Here is an 18,229-nt window from a genome sequence, read left to right as displayed (position 1 = left end):
CATTTAAGATCCTTTAATGTCATCCTTATAATAATGACAAAAATAAGCTTACGATGACCTAAAAATGACCTCCATATGTTTGGTTCTGTATTTTTGTATTAAAAATGGGTTTGCATAGATCAAAATCCGAAGTAAACTCATTCCTAAAAAAGTGCAGAATCTTATATCATATATGTACAAATAATTGATGGGTAGTGATAAAATGCAAACTTATATATTGTACAAATTCAAAACTTCTCAACACAGTTTTAACGCAGTTTCAATACAATATCAACACAGTGTAAGATTTCAAGATTTTTATGTCAACATAGTATCAACACAGCTTCAATCATTGACTACCGTTGAAATTTTGTTGACATTTTCCTGTTGATGCTTTTTTGTGATCTGTTGACATTTTTTAATGGTCCAGACTCTAGATCATAGTTTTGAGTTTGTACAATATTTAGAGTTTTCGTTTGATCATATTCCAATAATTGATTGTCTAAATGTTCTAAATTTTCAATCTAGTAATATTTTAGTTTTTTATTATAGATGGTAAATAGTTTGATGATTTTGTCCCGAGTGAATGATCAAATTTAAGCATCAAAGATTAGCACGTAGGATAAAAATATTCAAAGAATGTTAGTATTTAATTGGTTAAATTTTTCATTCATATAATGTGACAGTTTGTTTCATCAAGATCGAAGGATCGTTGAATGATCAATAATTGAAATTCTATCAAAATTTAAAATAAATTTCAGTCTTTAGATTTTTAGATTAGCTGGTTGTGAGAATAATATCCAAGCTACATTATTACTATAAGTGTTACATTATCAGCTAAGATACATTATTAGACTACATAATCTACATTATTAGACTACAACGCGTTACATTATTAATCAAGCTAAATAAATGTAGAAAAAAATATTTGTACACTAATTGAAGGAATAATTGCCATATTGATTCACTTGGATTTTACATAATTTTAGAGGGTAGTTTTACTTGGATTTGATCGTATATTGTGTATTTTGAGACATGGTTTATAGCTACTTTTCTATGTTATTGGTATTTTGACCATTTTGTGAAGAATGTGTAGAAAAAGGGTCGAAAATGAGCTTAAATGGCGAAAGGTGGAAAAAGGACGAAATTGTAGCACGAGGCTGGCGACTCGCCAGCTTCGCACCAGTACCAACCTGGCGACCCGCCAAGTCCTTCCTCCAGAATCGCCGAGAGCAGCTGGCGACTCGCCAGCTTCATAGTTCAACGAACCTGGCGACCCGCCAGGTTCGGCCGACAGATCCAAACAAGGAAATTTCGAGCCCTATTTAACCTAATGTGCATGGGACGCCTCAAAAACATTCTACACGCCTCCAACCCCAAAAATACTACTTTTTCACCTAGGAAGAAGAGAAGAACGAGCAGAGGACGAGTATTCATCGCAAGATTGAAGACGAGACCTCCAATCCGCCCAATCCAATTCTAGGAGTTTCTACTTTTAGTTTTATTCTTGTTCAAACAATGTTTTTGAATATTTCTTTGAATATTTCTTTGACTTTTGTGATGAACATGAGTAGCTAAATCCTTCGTAGAGTTCTACGGGGGAGATACAATGATTCTTATGTTTAATTGATTTCCTTTTTCTATGCCTTGGCTCATGTGGTTATTCTGATTTCTTCTGCGCTTATACGTTTATTTGACTGATCACCTTATAAATGCATGTGGATTTTACTACAAGAACTGAGAAGTGAGTAGTTTAATTTGAAAGAGAAGAAATTGACGTCTTTGCCAATATAATCGAGAGATTTGAGCCTTTGAATGAAGCTAAGTATCTTAGGAGCTATTAGGAGTTGTTGCCTCAGTTCTAGGAAGGAGACTTCGGTTCTAGGTAGCAATCTACAAATTATATGCTTTGAGAAAAGATATAGTTTTACCTTAGTGATAGCTTAATAACCCTTGAGACCCTTTGTTGGCATAGTTAGGAAGTTAGTTGAGCATAGGATAGTTGTTATCGATCCCGTAGGATTCTACCCTTCTCATCTTTAATCTACATCCGTTTTCTTATTTGCTTTTAGTTCTCTAGTTGTTTTTAATTGTTTTTACCTTGCTTTCAAATAGATTTAGAAAAACCAAAATTCCGATTCATCTAGATAGTAGTTGAGGTTGGTTCGTGGTAATTAGGTTGACACTCATTGTCTCTGTGGATACGATACTCTTTGCTTACTATTTGCTACATTAGCCCCATACACTTGTGGGTATACTTGTGTTAAAAATAAGTTGAGTCACATATTTATCGAATGTTCATCGTGGATTTTATGATGTTTTTGTTATTGTTGGATGAGATTTTGAAGAGTAGTTAGAACATCTCCAAAGATAAAAGGGATTAGTATATAAAAAGGTAAATTATTTTTTAAAATAAAATAATAGTACAAAATACATTCGAAAACATAAAAGTATAATACTCCCTTCGTCCTAGAAAAATTGACATATTTCATTTTCTGCACTCGTTTTAAAAAAATGATACTACCTCTGTCCCCAAAATTAATTCTACTTTGACCCGGCACGAGTTTTAAGAAATGTAATGGAAAATGAGTTGAAAAAGTTAGTGGATTGTGGGTTCTACTTTAATATATTAGTTTTATAATAAAATGTGAGTAGGAATGAATATGTGGTCCACTACTAAAAATGGTAAAAGTGAAATGTGAAAATTTTTTGGGGACGAACGGAAATGGAAAAATGGGACAAATTTTCAGGGAAGTGGAAAGAGAGTAAAATACGAGATAGAATCATGTAGAGAAGTCTTTTGTCTATATTATTCTTTCTATTAATTTTATTTCTCTTCACTTTAACTATTTATTATCTTTTTTTCAAAACGAAGGATAAAAATGGAATAGGTCAATTTTTTAGGGACGGAGAATCCCCTCGGAGTATGGGTTTTCAAGAAAAGAAGTCAAATATGAGGTAAAAAAAAACATTTTAAATATAATACCTCTCAAATTCCTTTCATCTTGGAGTATAATTATTTATGAAAAATATAAATATGATAGTTATAACACTTTATCTATCCATTTATCTCTTCCCTCATAGATGCTGTTAGGCAGATACCATCTCCTCTCGTTTGTTCTCTTCAAAGATTTACTACCGTTTGCTATAAATTTTGAGTGCGCTGTCCGTTGGGACGAGATATAGTCCTCTAGCTATAGACACGATGGATATACTTGGAAACCAAAAAAATATACTGAAACTGATGATGATGACACAGAAAAAAATATTGATCAATTAGTCAAGCAGTAGAAAAGGTCGGAATTACCCCCAATCCTACTCAAGGCAGCTGCTATCCAACCATCTAAAGATAATAAATCCGGAAGGATAGATATGTGGCATATGGCAGCTAAAGCCGAAGTCATTGCAGGCGACTCAATCTCTAAAAACTTAGTCAATCACAAATTACGTGTTTCTTATACTTATATAGCTGCACCTTCCATTCCCTTTTCTCTAACTTAGGGAACTAACTCAACGGTTGAAGCAGCATGGGGAAGGCAAGCAAATGGATTAGAAATTTATTCATGGGTAAAAGGGAAGACAAGCCCAAGGCTTCATTTCCACCTGAGACCACCTCCACATCAACGTCATTGGCCATAATGGTGGCCACCACCCCTAAAGTGAGAAGGAGATGGAGTTTCAAAAGACCGCCCTGCGCCAAACCCATCACTCACAAAACCAGCAAGTCGTTCGACTCAATCTACATGCCCAACCAACTAGTGGACTGCGAGTCTCACCAGCCGTTAAATGCAAATGCAAATGCAGCTGCCACCAGAATACAAGCTGCCTATCGTTCTTATTTGGTACGCGAATATGCACTCAACTCTGCCATTCTACTTTCCTAGACCTTCTCTACATATGCATGTGTGTGTTCGCGTGTTTAAAGTATGTACTTACAGGCGAGGAGAGCACTGTGGGCGCTGAGAGGGCTGGTGAAGTTACAAGCCTTGGCAAGGGGTTACTTGGTGAGGAAACAAATGAATACCGTACTAAGGTCCATCCACGCTGTGATGGCGATTCAAGTTAGAGCCCGGATTCAAAGGATCCAAATGGGGGAGGAACCACCTGTCGTCGTGGGAAGGAGAAGGTCTTACACAGGACCATCATCCGCATCTGATAGACAGCTTGGAAAGGAAATTAGTGTGAGCCATTTCTTCAACTTCAAAAAAGAATTTAAGTTCACTATGCTAAGCAATTGAAACTGATATAACTCAACATTTTGGACATTCATGAAGTATTAATCTCATCGATGTAACTATTAATGCAGGGGAATACATGTGATGGGAACATTCTAGCAACAAGCAGATGTTTAAGAAGCAGAAGCGGGCGTGTGTATCAAGTACCTGGTGAGAGAGTTGATTATGGGTCGAGAATATATAGCTCTGGTCGCCATTCAGTCTCGCAAAGAGAATATCAGCTGAAAACGAGTCCCAGTCCATCAACACTGTCCTTCACAGATTCAAGCTCCACAACCTGTGATGGCCAACTAGAGGAATTTTCACTAAAAATGGCAAGAAGAAATTCAAGACGATACTCTGCTAGCCCAGAAAATAAGAATACATTCATACCATCTTCACAGAGCCAAGATCATATGCCCTCTAACTCCACTTTGTTTCCAAACTACATGACCAATACAAAATCATCACAAGCCAAGGCTAGATCACATAGTGAACCAAGGCAGCGCCCTAAGCAGAAAGGCAGGAGATCATCATCCATGGACGCGAAAAATGATAAACAAAATGAGTACCCTTGGCTTAGCAAGCTGTATCGTTCTGACAAATCCACTGATGAAGGAGACTGTGATTCCACTACAGATGCAATGGCTGTTCTCTCCAAACATATGATGTCGTTAGTCCAATTTGAAGGGGTACGTGCTCTGTCATTTTCTTTTATTGGACATCTTGCACTGTTTACAGACTTGAGCTTCAGATTTAGCTTGGTCTCTGATTCAATTTATTAAAACTGCAGCCTCCCATGAATTTGTATTGATGCTTCAGCTTAGTGGTCAAGAGTGCGATTCTAGAAATCAAAATGAGAGATTAGCAGAAAGTCAGTCGCAAGCATGGAGATCATGAACTACGTCCAGATTGTGGCCCCTGCCTATTCCATTATGCAGATCCTATGCTTTTTTCAATTCTTTAGCTTCTTTTTGGACTAGAAGTAGATGGTCTGATAATTTCCATTAGCCACTAAGACTAGAAATAATTCATTTATGACATGATTATTGAAGTATAACAGAAGATAAACATATGTTCGGATTTGTACGTAGGGGCAGCCTGAACTTTCAGAGTAGTTGTCTTTATCAAGATTATCTGCATATAATTGTGTATGTCAGCTGACATCAATGAAAGGCGGTTCCAAAGAAAAAGAACTGCATACCTCAGTTTTTGTATGCAAAATTGGGACATGACGCCGTCATGAAGGCTTGAGCTCAACAGTGGACATGATGAGCACCATACTACTGAAAATAAAAATGCAACACTACAAAAATAACAGAAACTTCTCAAAGATTATGGCGGATCAATAATATTCTCTGATATTAATAGTTAGCACCAAATCTGCAGAAAATGTCAGACATTGAGTTTCCTATCTAACCCAGTACTTGAAATTGGCCTAAACGAATTAGAAAACTATAACATGATCTGCCTAAACGAATTACATGCCACAAATATATTCTATACATGCAGGCTGCTCCTATGGCAAAGATCTTCTGGCAGGAGAGTATTTTCTTTGAAGCTCTTGGACAACCAGATTGCAGTTTCTCTTGGAGACACTTTTCCTGGACCAAATGGCCTTAACAAAACCCCAAGTTCCTCAATTTTTCGCTTCTTGAAATAACCTTGCACTGAACTCGAGCAAGCCTTCCAGTGCTTCAGCTCGTTGTCGGTAAGAAGACATGTCAATTCTGCAGGGTCGTTGGTCCGAGGATGTTCGGCTTGAGGCACCAGCAGTGGCATTATGATCTGAAGACTCACTTCCATCTTGCTTATCCTTGTGTATTGTAGAGCGAGCTCCTTGCCAATTAGTGAAGCTCAATTGACCTGATTTATCCAGGAACTCAATGGTATATCTATCTTTCATGATAGAACGGTCACCTTGTGGGTATCTGGAGGAACCGTGTGTGGAGGTTAACGAGCTTCTGCGGATACCTAAGGACTCCTCATAGGGCCCTAAAGGAAGTTCAAACATCTTATCGATTCGAGGGGAATTGACAGAAACATCTGGAGACTTGATGCTGCCAATGATTTCAAGAAGACCAAGGCTGGGCACACGACGATATTTATGAGCTTCACCTTTTTCTGGCAATGGAAGAGAGGCTCTACGAGTGGTGGAAACAGGTCTCTTAACCACGCTTTTTGATGCTTGAAACTGAAAATAGCATTTCTTCAGTTTGTTGAGCAGATAGAGAGAATTCATAGATCATCCTATACTAATATACTAATATTGTTCGGATATAGTAGGCAGAGAGAAGAATGATTTTTTTACAAAAATAAATGAGTTCAAGCATATGAAAATTTAAGTAAATGTTTAAAGGTTTAGAGATAAATGCGTCATTTACTGGGATAAAAGTAGCATGGGTTTAGGGTTTAGGGTATTACGCAAACAAACATAATTTTCTACCGTCATAGACCTTTGTTTCCAACAGTAAAAAACATATACCATGAGCGGAATGGAAGAATCGAAAAAAGGAATGTAAAACTATTATATCTTGGGTTAAAAACATAGAACCAGTGGTAATCCAAGGCAAGACTGCATGGCAAGATAAAGAGACTAATGTGATGGTAAATTTTTTTATATTTAGAAGAGAGTTGCTTCAAAACAAGCATCTGAACAAATTATCATGACAGAAGAAACAAGGACTGTATGCATGCAAAAAAGTTTTGTATGATCTTACCAGTTCATTATTCTTTGAGAGCTTTGATTTTCTTTTTGAAGCACTTGAAGCTTTTGTTTCTGTATCTTTCTGTTTTGTTGAGATTTTTGAGGTAACAGTTTTTGTAATGACAGTCCGCTCATGCGTCCTTCCAGAAAATAACTCTCTCGTTCTAGGATGCAGATTGCAAGGATTCGCTGTTTCAGTTATCCTAGTGAAAGAATCATAACTTGGCTCAGCTCCAGATACACTAGGATTTAAAGTCCTGTCATTTCCACATGAGGATCGTCTCTTGCTATATGCTGGAGGTGGACCACGGGAAGACTCTGAAAATCTAATTGACCTAGTGTTATCCTTTTCTGTTTCGGCCCATTCGCTTGGAAAACTGGTGTGCCTGGGGGAATTGAGCTTAAGGTGAACATTGAGTACATAGGGTTGAAGGTGTTGGTGCCTGAGAAGTGCTGCAGCCTGTCATGATTACTATCATGTATTAGTAATGTGATAGAATAAAAATTATTTTCTAGATGATATGCAAGTGAGGGACATGCATAATACATTATTCTTCATACATAGAAGTCCACAAAACTAAAAAGATCAATGTAGAGCAGATCTTGCAATTGCAGTTGCAAACAATATTAACACTTTTTCCCCTCACTACCTTGTCTCCCTCGATAGGTCAAAATAGATAGAGAATTAGCTAGAATGTGGTTATGGGCGAATTTGTTGAAGTTTCAACTTGAATAGCAGCAAAAAAATTACAGGATATCAACCAACTTAAATAGCTGCTTAAGTACTTGTGCAGTGAAGAGATGCGTAATCAAGAGTGCAGAGCTTACACTAGGACGAAGTTCTGGATTTCTCCTCAGCATGCTTTTCACCAGACCTCGGCTGTAATGCAAGTATCATAATCATAGTAAAGTCAATCAGCTAGTTAAGGCTAAAAAAGATTGTCAAATTTTCTCATAATAAATCAATTATAATAACAATCATATAGCGAGACGACGAAAGCTTTTATTTCTCTGTTATTCTACTCAATGGGGATTGGTTTGCATAGATTTATGAGCAAAGAGAGAGAGAGAGAGACATGCAGACACGGGAAAACATTTAAGAAATAGGAGAGCAGAGAAGAACTCACAATGAACCAGAGTATTTGGCGGGCAGTGGAGCAACTATAGACTTGTTTATTTTGTTGATGAGAGCTTTCATATCCTGTCAAAAGATGTGCAGAAAATAAAATACAACTTCAATTTTCAAGAACTTTACAGACCAGAAGTCCTGTTTCTGTTTCTAGAACAACGTTAAGCTGAACCCAAAGTCCTATTCTAGAAACATTCCAACAAGGTAGTCAGCTAATGAATAATGATTAACTAGTCTTAATGGTTATGGTCTAATAAATGGATCACATTCTCACAAATAAAAGCCGGTAGCAAGAATTCACACTTTAGCAGATAATCGGCTGATTTCTTGTGTGAGAAATAAGATTTCAGGCTGTAGACCCACAGGGTTAATGTTCTTCAGTAGTAGAGTTCATGGCCAACCTCAGAATAGAGAACTTAATATTCATGGAGTATCATTGAAATTCATGCAGAATAATTGACTATTACGGCCAGTCATTCTATTTCCACTACCAATGAGCAAAACTCAAATTAGTATGGTAAAGAAATTGTGTAGCAGGTATGTGAAAAGTTTTGAAGTACTTAACTGCTAGCAACAACCAAAATCTTAGTCAAAAAATGTTAGGGCTAATGCAGAAAGGACATTCAGTACGAAGTTAGCCAACAATAATGTTAAGTTTGCAGCAACTTACAAATGCCTTGAAAGCTGGTTTAAGGGATGTCATCTCATACATGCAGCATCCTGGAAGATATTAAATAGCAGGATACATCAATTTGACATGGACTAGTGCAAAATAGGCTTAACTTAATCCGGTGTATTATTATTATCTTTATATTGACACCATGTAGCAGTAAAATATTTCTCTTACCAAGTGACCATACATCTGATTTGGAACCATATGGTATATCTGCAAGTAGCTCAGGGCACATATAACAGGGAGTACCAACAATCTGAGGAACGAACGAGGTATGAACAAGTCATATGATGATGGGACAATGATAGAACTGAAAAAAGGCACATCGTAACCATAATGCTTACCGAGGAAGCCAGCTCATCTGAACTCAACATTTTGGCAAGTCCAAAGTCACCTGGAACAACCCCATGTAGTTTAGAAATTGATTCCAAATTCTAGGAAGAAAATACAAGATGGTAGCTTACCAAGACGAATGTCGTGATCTTTCGTCAAAAATATATTTGAGCACTGCAGAAATTGCGTGAACATTAAAACTAAAAAATCATAGAATTTCATAATATGTATCATAACTATCAAGGAGGCAGTCTGACAAAACATACCTTGACATCACGATGAAGGATATGGTTCATGTGTAAGTACTCCAGTGCTATGAGTAGCTGAACAAGCCATATACAGAGCTTCTGCAGAAACATAAGAAATAAAGTTATTTAAACATGGAGTAATGAAAGTGGCTGGCTGTGGGAGAAAAAAGAAGCATATGAAAAAAAAACTGATCCACTAAAGAACTACCTCTTCAGGAAGATGGACACCGTTGGCCTTCTTTATGGCTCCTGCCCTACAAATAAAAAATAGGTAGGCAAGGTTAAAGACGTGTCTTTGTTCCCTTTACAAAGAGCATATTAAATGTGGAAATCTGCTTACATATCTCCACCTTCACAGTAACCTATGACAATGCAGACATAGCAGCCCTGAGATAAGCAACATACGTTTTTAGTTCAATTGATTTCAGAAAGTGGCAGAGAAAAACTGTTTGAACACACTGATATGTGACATTTCTAAATATGGGATTCCCATCAAAAGTTGACTTCTTTGTGTTCTTTTTCTGGTGGAAGCCACCAATTCAGTTTCAATAACAGCAATCAGGGGCCAACAGAAGATACCTTGCCAATTAGAATCAGTTGAAGGAAACTATTAGAGGCTTGCCCATAATAAAGATGACAGAGGTTGTGTATTTAATCGTGCAGCATTCTGCTAGGTTGGCTGTCGATCAGCAGACTTAATGATTAGTTTGGTGTCCTAAATCATTTTAAGTTGCTTGAGACCTTAATTGCTAAGTCTAAAGCTTCACCAGCCTTATTTCATTTCTAGTTTGGCGGACTACAGTTTAGAAATTGATGGAGTAAAAACAGTAAGAAGCTATAGGTAGATTAAATTAGAAAAATTATTCCAATGGTTCAGCTTGAGAGCGTCTGGCATCACTTTCTTACCTTCTCCACCCATGAATCTTTGTACTCCACTATAAATGGATTTTGCATGTTCGAAATAAGTTCCATCTGCATAGTAACACAAAGCTACATAGGTTAATACAGAGAGTATTTAAAAGTACTGAGAAATTATTTAAGAAAGAAGAACTGACCTCCTGATGTGCAGATCGTCGTGTCCTGTTTGTTTGGCGAGCAAGACGAATCTTTTTTAACACATACCTTAACATCCAAGCCAAGGTAATTAAGTGAAAAATGATTAGTAAATAACAAATTCACCATAATAATCTTGCAGTCATGATGCACACATGAAAACAATATAAATATGATGAAGGCATCTATTTAGCTCTCACTTCTTCTTTTCCTGCTTATGCCTCACAAGAAGCGCAGAACCGAAAGCACCCTTGCCAATCTGTTCCAGTATCTCGTACTTGTCCATTGGATATGAAGTTACTTCGTTCTATCAGGCCACCAAGGCAAAAAAACTAGACTCCTGCCAGAATGAATCAACAAAAATAACTGTTGATGCATATAAAAAATCTTCAGTTTGTGTAGAACTGGAACATAAATTACAGGTCAAGGAAAAGGTACCAAAAGATATCATCAAAGAAGAGAAGACACATGTTATCCGAACAAAGACCACAACAGCATTATATATGTACAATTTAAACATACTGAGAGATGCGAGCATCAAATCAGGAGGAATCTCGCAGCAAATTTGAATATCGGTTACTAAACATGATATAAAGGCATTGATGTCATCGTACATTCGAATTACAAATCAACAATTAAGTTTCAGTCAATCCAGCAAAATGCACCATAATCCAAGCCTTGATTCACGCAAAACTAAACCACATGAAGATAAACACCAAAAACTAAATTAGAAAAATCAAATTCGGTTCGCATTTGACTGTCAATTTCAACAGATTCATTCATAGATTTCAGCAGCCAAAAAAGCAAAAGGCGCGAAATAAAACAACAATTAGAGTAAAAAAGAGCAAAATAGCGGAGAAGCTAAAGAGAGAGAGACCTGAAATGCGTGCTTCTTCGAAGGTAGAGAAAGAGCAGTGCAGGAAGGTAGTACTCCAACATCAGCTAAAGTAAAAGCGACGGCGCAGGAATTAGGAGCTGATTTCCCTCTACCTTCCTCCACAGATTCAGAGTGCAGCAGCACACTCTTCACTGATTCCTGTTTCCTAGTCCAACAACACACACTGTAGAGAGAGAATATAATGTATTATCAAAAGGCGACATTTAATAGTGATTCAGAAGCAGACAAAATGTAGAGAAGGAGTGATTTCTATTAATAAAAAACTACATTCGCATTTGCAGTCAACATGTGACTTCGTTTTTGGTGATGGAAGTTACCATATCTCACGATCCTAGCAATATGTTGCGACATCATTGCTTTTCGAAAAAAAAAAATATTGACTTCGTTGAACTTTTAAAATTGGGGATTAAATTCGGTATCCTTTCGAAATATGAGATCGAGACATGCAAATTTTTTATAATAATTGATTTTTGATTTTTTCTCATTTTTATTTCTTTTTTCTTGTTATTTCTTTCACAATGTATATGAACTGACCAATGTATCCACATCAAATTTAAAACCTCAATTCTGATACTCTCTCATCCACCGTGAATCCGAAACTCCGCCACATTTTGACACTCTCTTCTACCGCATCCACCCTCTGCCGCATCCGCCTAAGGATGCAAGAGCTAGGTCAAGCGCGGGACTCTCAGCCAAAGTATTCTTGCGTTGTTGATTGCATCAAGAAAGTGTTCAGACAAGATGGTCTAATAGGGTTCTATCGCTCCTACAAACAACTCCATTTGTTGTTCATAGATTTTTGCTGTAACTCTCTCCTCCAAAGGAACCTGATTATGGGCAGGAATCGACAAATCCTTTATTACTGTTTTATATATTTAAATATTATTATATTAATTCTTTCGTCCGACCCCAATGGAAGTAATATATTCGTATTAGTATACATGTCTTTTATACTATTTTACAGGGGTGTACTAGTATAACAACTAATTTTAAAGTTACAACGTACATCCAACCACGTGCTGCCACATGGCACGAAAAATGCAATATTGTATACAGAAAAATGCAATACGCATTTGTAGAAGCTATAAATGAATTTCGGCGGATTGCATTTTTGTTATATGCAGATTGCATTTTTTATCATTGAGTTTTGCATTTTTGATATTGACTGTTTAATTTGCATTTTATATATAGACGAATTGCATTTTTATATGTGAAAATGCAAAATTTAACAATAAAAAATGCAATTTATCTGAAAATGCAAAACTCAACACTATAAAATGCAATTTACATACAACTAAAATGCAATCTGTGAAAATGCATATACAACTAGATTGCATTTTTTTGTTTAAAATATTGCATGTTTTGTGCCACATGGCAGCACCAGATTGGATGTACGTTGTAACTCTAAATAAGGGGGCACCCTAGTGCTCCCCCTATTTTATATGTTCAAATTTTCTTATATTTTTATGATTAAAAAAATTGAAAACAATTAATAATATATCAATAAAATTTAAATTAATAGCCAAACTTTTATATTTTATATGGAATATACGTTTTTGTATATAATATCACGTATGGTCTACATAAATAATGAAGTGTGGTTATTAACTTAAATTTTGTTAACATATTAGTAATTATTTTCAATTTTTTTATACTTATTATAGTTTTAAAAAATGTAAGAAATTTTAAATTAAAAAAATAGCAAATGCGTATGTTGTACGCTGTACGCCATATATTTTTCTTATTAGATTCAACAGTATTTAAGAAAGGAAATCAATTATCAATTATAATTATAAACTTTCCAAATAGCAATAGAAAAGAAAATCAATTATACTATTACTGTCTCTCTCGCCTTTCCTCGCCGCCAATCGCCGTCGCTGCTTCCGCCGCTCCTCCACCACGCTGCCCGTCGCTCCACCGCCCCTGGCTCGCCGCTCAACCGCGCTGCCTCATCGCTCCACCGCCTTTCCTCGCCGGATTCTCGTCGGTCAGCTATTCCTCCTCAATGTCTGAAACATAGATTTATTTTAGTTGGATTGTATAAAAGGCATCTAAAGGCTCACATTGTATTAGTATAGATTTCTGTTTCTCCTTCTTCCATGGCCGACAGCAGTAGCTCATCTACCAACGCCACGATTACCCCGCCGGAGACGAAGTCGTGGGCGGATGTCGCTGATGAGGAGGCGGCTGCGGAGAAGCAAAGCGAGGCTTCGTCGTCGGCGGATATCAACTTGGACTCGTTGGTTGTCGACGAGTCCAAACAAGGTCCACTCAGCCTCACTAATCCCGACGATTCCTCCATTGAAGCGGTAATTTTCTACCTTTCTCTTAGTTTTTGTCTCTAATTTGTCCTCGATTTTATAGATTTAAGCTTTAGGTTTTTATTATGATTGCAATCCATGATAAATGTAGGGGTTTTAATTGGAATTTTGATTTCCTGCTTTTTGAGTTGAATCATAGGTTACGTCCGGGGACACTCCATATACCTCAGCTAAGAGATTCGAAGACTTGAACTTGTCACCTGAGCTGCTGAAGGGGCTTTATGTTGAGATGAAGTTTGAGCAACCTAGCAAGATTCAGGCTATCAGTTTACCCATGATCTTAACTCCTCCTTACAAGAATTTAATAGCTCAAGCTCATAATGGATCCGGGAAGACCACTTGCTTCGTGCTTGGTATGTTGAGCCGAGTTGATCCAGATGTCCGTGAACCTCAGGCTCTCTGCATTTGCCCCACCAGGGAGTTAGCCATTCAGGTTTGTTTTGCTTGCTTGTTTTCAGTTGTTTGTCCTTTATAGCTTAGGAATTTTTGCTAATCTAAAGTCAATAGTCTTTTTGTGTGGTTGGGGGATTCATATAGGTCTATATTTTGTTTGGGAAAAACTAAAGAGGGTGAAAAATCCTTGCAGGAATGAGTGTGAACTAGTCTCTAATCACTATCAATCGAGTTCCTGTTACTATTAATTAGTATTGTAAATGATATAGGACTATGATGTAGTAAAACGGAATGACGGCTGTTTTGCTGTGGCTGCATAGTTGTGTCTTCCACCTAATTAATTCAATCATGTTCTTATAATTTTGTAATTATTGCAATCCTGACTTGTTTCATATTTATGTTATGGTCTTTGAGCAACACTGATTAAATTGTGCAGAATATGGAAGTTCTTCTGAAGATGGGGAAGTTCACTGGGATAACCTCAGAGTTAGCTTTACCACCTGATCAAGCAAACTACATCCCAATACAAAAGAGGCCACCTATTACAGCGCAAGTAATCATCGGCACACCAGGCACATTCTCTAAATGGTTGCAGCACAAGAAATTGGGTTTGAGTAAAATGAAGATTCTTGTGTTTGATGAGGCAGACCACATGTTGGCAACGGTGAGTTGTGCAATTTCATTTTCGTGTTCTTATTGAGCTCTTACTTTTATGGTGTTAAAACTGTTAATTGCACAATTACCTTTTATTTTGGTGTACTATATGTAACATTCATCTAGTCACATGCTTTTTTTTTTTCCCTTTTTGGTTGACCTGTATACTCCATTCTCACTTGGATTCTTCCATCCAATTGACTATCTTGGTCAAGTAGGTCAATCCATCCATGTCAATGCCTGGTCTCACTATGTTGGTCATGCTGTGGTTCAGGGAAACTATCTGTCTGATTATATCACATGCAAATTCATGATACATGCACTCCTGGATCCATTTCTAATGCATCCAAGTAAATGGATGAATCATAAATTGAGAAATAATCTTTTATGCATAAAGTATTTTGTGTTATGGTTCCCTGATGAAGTTAAGTTCACTGTATTGCGTATATTCTGATTTGTAATTTGTGAAGCATATAATATCTCATATTATAAGCTTATTGAGTGAATTTATTATCATATGCAGAGTGGATTCCGAGATGAATCAATCAAGATAATGAAGGCTATTGCTAAATCCAGTTCCAATTGCCAGGTTGGTTGTTTAGTACAAAATAATCATGTTTTTTTATGAATGTGCTTCTCTGTTGCTTATAAGACAGGACGCGTTTTAACCACTTTGCATTGCTAACTGAATTTGGAGTTATAGTTATTATATGGTAAAATACATAATGCAAGTGCCCAGAAGATGTTCCTTGTTAATTTTAACTCTCTACTTCAGTATGAATCTTTTACTTCATTTTCTAGTTCTATATTTCCAAGTGTATCATACCTAATTTTGTAACACATTATGCAATCTGGTCATATACTGCCATCTATTGGTCATGTTTGGTGTGAGGGACATTGGTACCGTAGTGACGGAATATCTAGGAGCTATATGATACAGAAAATGGAAATTATTTAATCTCAGAGTCAGATTCAATATTCGTTGGTGACTGAATTATATTTGAAACTTTGGTTGTGTTGTGGAATATTGGTCAGGTCCTGTTATTCTCGGCTACCTTTGATGATGATGTGAAGGCCTTTTCATCCAAAATAGCTGGAGAGATCTTTAAAAGACAACCTAACCAAATGTTTGTCAAAAAGGAAGAACTATCTCTGGAGTCTGTAAAACAGTACAAGGTTCATTGTCCTGACGAGCTTTCAAAGATCATGGTGATTAAAGACCAAATACTTGAACTTGGAGAGAAAGTGGGGCAGACAATTATCTTTGTCAAATCCAGGAATGCTGCATCTATGTTGCACCAAGCTTTGGTCAAACATCGCTATGAGGTGACTACGATTCAAGGTGCTCTGAATATAGAGGACAGGGACAAAATCATAAAAGAGTTCAAAGATAATTTCACCCAAGTTCTAATTGCAACTGATGTTCTTGCTCGTGGTTTTGACCAGAGCCAGGTGCTGCTGCTCATCTCTTTTGCTATTTTGCTTCAACGTCTATTATAATAGCCCTTTTTTTGCTTTACTTGGATCTTAACCTCTTATATTAAGTCCATATTATTTTTATGTAGGTTAATTTAGTTATAAATTTTGATATTCCTGTGCAATATGGTCGTTATTCTGAACCCGACAATGAGGTTTACTTGCACCGGGTTGGTAGAGCTGGGCGCTTTGGCCGCAAAGGTATTTCATTGTTAATTTTGCACATTGTTTTCTTGTTATGGTTGATTTGGCGGATCTGAAACAATATTCACTATTCAAAAACTCTAGTTTAAAAAGCAACTATTTTGTGTGTTTTAGCTCGATTATTATAGTTTGAAGCATGATTTTGATTAACCTGCTTTTGTGCCGGACAGGTGCTGTGTTCAACTTGCTTTGTCTTGACAGCGATGGTATGATTATGGACAAGATTGAGAAACACTTCAACTCTCAGATTACTGAGGTAAAAATAATCCACATAATTTGCCTTGATTTGACTTGTTAATAACTTTTCTAGATAATAGTTTGATGAGTCTGTGTTTGACTTTGATCCTTTTCAATGCAGGTGGCTCCTTGGAATAGTCGGGAAGCATTCGAGGATGCTCTACGGCGCGCTGGGCTATTGTGATTATGTTTTGAGCATACATCTTTAGATCATCTTATCATATTATCGAGGAGAGAGTTTTATTCTCAATTTTCATAGTGAATGTGTTGAAGAGAATATTACTTTTCTGTTTGGTCATGGACGTTCTTAAATATGCGCTTGGCTCGTTCTGCTACACCACTCCCATGTGCGAAGAGCCCGATTCAAATGATCAAGATGATTCCGAACAGAACGACTACTAATGTATTTAATCATGTTTTTTCTTTTCAAATCATGATCTTCTTCTTCTCAAATCATGTTATTATAATTATGTACCAAGTTCAGTATCCAATTTACAGACGCAGACTTTGGCAGATACGATTGATCAAATTCCAAATTCTTTCAACTAATAACAATTCTTTTGCACCATTTGAAATTCATATGGAAAACAGCAGCTGTATACAATAATAGAACATTTGTAATTTGTGAAGCATAATATGAGTAATATCTCATATTATAAGTTTATTGAGTGAATTTATTATCATATGGAGAATAGTACTACTTGAGATTTCGTCCTTTTTTCTTTCTAGTTCATGAAATTTTTCTTGAGCAGCAGCCAACTCTGTAGTTCGAATTATTGTGCACTAAATTCACAAACCAAATAGGTAAATACTGTTTCCTTTAATGGTGAACATAATGTATGATAATAAAGTTTACCTGATTCCTTTTCGAGATTCTCTCCAGGACTCATGAAAATTAATTTTATTTAGTACTCGAAAATTGTAGTGAAAAGTGTGAAAAACAGAAAACGTACTTGCTTTCTGATGAGTAAATACACGATGGAGATTGTCAAGGATGATATTGTACTGAAACAATACGGAATACATGGAAGTGAGAATTAAAACTTGCAAAACCACCGTCACACAAAATGAGGAAAAGAAAGATGCACCCCCTTCCAAATTCAGGATAAACTGGAAAGACATAAAATCAGAAATTATTTGCCACAATTAAATTCAACATACTAATCATCTAAAATCTTGCATCAAAATATTGAACAATGCTAAATTTATCCAAAAGTTCACTAAAAATTAATTTAAATAACAAATTTCATCAAAATTTTAATTGTATGAGACAATTGTTCAAAGTTATGATTTAATTAGCTATTTTTATAAATTATGGAATTGACCAGAAGTCAATCAAAAGTTGTGATTTAAATGACAATTTTTTCTAAATTCAATGAGATTAGATACATAGTCTCATACATCTCTCTCTTCAAACTCTACTATATAGGACCTCATGTATAAGTTAATGCATTCAGTGTAGGTGTCTGGAATTAGAGTACCAGCAGCGAGCATGGATTAAATAATTTCGGCGGGACAAGAAGGGGGACACGTTGCAAGCGTTCAATCCCAACAGGACTCGCACCAAGGGGGAGGGAACGCGGGTTGTCTCGCCACGCGCCCCCCACGTGGCTTTCTCTGGGTGTGTGCGTGAAACCCAAAGTAAGGGCACAAACTCAATAAAGTTTGACTAAAACCCATAATATCGTGCGTGTTCATGTCGTGTCAAAA

General features: G+C 36.5%; 2 protein-coding genes and 1 pseudogene across 3 annotated transcripts; 2 read left to right on the top strand and 1 right to left on the bottom strand.

Annotated features, from left to right (window-relative positions):
• Positions 1-3,314: 3,314 nt before the first annotated feature.
• Positions 3,315-5,310, top strand: LOC125200518 (protein IQ-DOMAIN 19-like). The gene is made up of 4 exons (XM_048098157.2): positions 3,315-3,821; positions 3,918-4,160; positions 4,286-4,885; positions 4,987-5,310. The coding sequence occupies exons 1-4, from the start codon at positions 3,507-3,509 to the stop codon at positions 5,005-5,007; spliced, it is 1,179 nt and encodes a 392-aa protein (XP_047954114.2). The 5' UTR covers positions 3,315-3,506; the 3' UTR covers positions 5,008-5,310.
• Positions 5,311-5,528: 218 nt separating this feature from the next.
• On the bottom strand, positions 5,529-11,579 carry LOC125200508 (serine/threonine-protein kinase Nek1-like; annotated as a pseudogene). The gene is made up of 15 exons (XR_016135115.1): positions 11,214-11,579; positions 10,537-10,676; positions 10,339-10,405; positions 10,190-10,255; positions 9,624-9,670; positions 9,492-9,537; positions 9,302-9,382; positions 9,167-9,209; positions 9,047-9,096; positions 8,877-8,958; positions 8,700-8,749; positions 8,028-8,101; positions 7,729-7,780; positions 6,914-7,360; positions 5,529-6,387 (listed from the first exon to the last, which is right to left on the bottom strand). The product of XR_016135115.1 is annotated as a serine/threonine-protein kinase Nek1-like (transcript).
• A 1,454-nt stretch (positions 11,580-13,033) lies between these two features.
• Positions 13,034-17,036, top strand: LOC125201588 (DEAD-box ATP-dependent RNA helicase 38-like). Its single transcript, XM_048099762.2, has 9 exons — positions 13,034-13,221; positions 13,313-13,543; positions 13,695-13,988; positions 14,385-14,612; positions 15,126-15,191; positions 15,638-16,054; positions 16,168-16,279; positions 16,453-16,538; positions 16,641-17,036. Exons 2-9 carry the CDS (start codon positions 13,334-13,336, stop codon positions 16,701-16,703), a joined length of 1,476 nt encoding a protein of 491 aa, XP_047955719.1. The 5' UTR covers positions 13,034-13,221; positions 13,313-13,333; the 3' UTR covers positions 16,704-17,036.
• The last annotated feature ends 1,193 nt before the right edge of the window (positions 17,037-18,229 follow it).

Source organism: Salvia hispanica, chromosome 2, assembly GCF_029641045.1.
Source record: "Salvia hispanica isolate PSC_SH4W2 chromosome 2, Shi_PSC_v1, whole genome shotgun sequence".
Classification (NCBI taxonomy): domain Eukaryota; kingdom Viridiplantae; phylum Streptophyta; class Magnoliopsida; order Lamiales; family Lamiaceae; genus Salvia; species Salvia hispanica.
This window is presented reverse-complemented; position numbering and strand designations above follow the sequence as displayed.

Coding starts and splice junctions, on each gene's coding strand:
- LOC125200518 (XM_048098157.2), top strand. CDS start 3,507: ATGGGGAAGGCAAGCAAATGGATTAGAAATTTATTCATGGGTAAAAGG. Junction 4,161..4,285: donor AGCTTGGAAAGGAAATTAGT/GTGAGCCATTTC, acceptor CTATTAATGCAG/GGGAATACATGTGATGGGAA. Junction 4,886..4,986: donor CGTTAGTCCAATTTGAAGGG/GTACGTGCTCTG, acceptor TTAAAACTGCAG/CCTCCCATGAATTTGTATTG.
- LOC125201588 (XM_048099762.2), top strand. CDS start 13,334: ATGGCCGACAGCAGTAGCTCATCTACCAACGCCACGATTACCCCGCCG. Junction 13,544..13,694: donor ACGATTCCTCCATTGAAGCG/GTAATTTTCTAC, acceptor GTTGAATCATAG/GTTACGTCCGGGGACACTCC. Junction 14,613..15,125: donor CAGACCACATGTTGGCAACG/GTGAGTTGTGCA, acceptor TATCATATGCAG/AGTGGATTCCGAGATGAATC.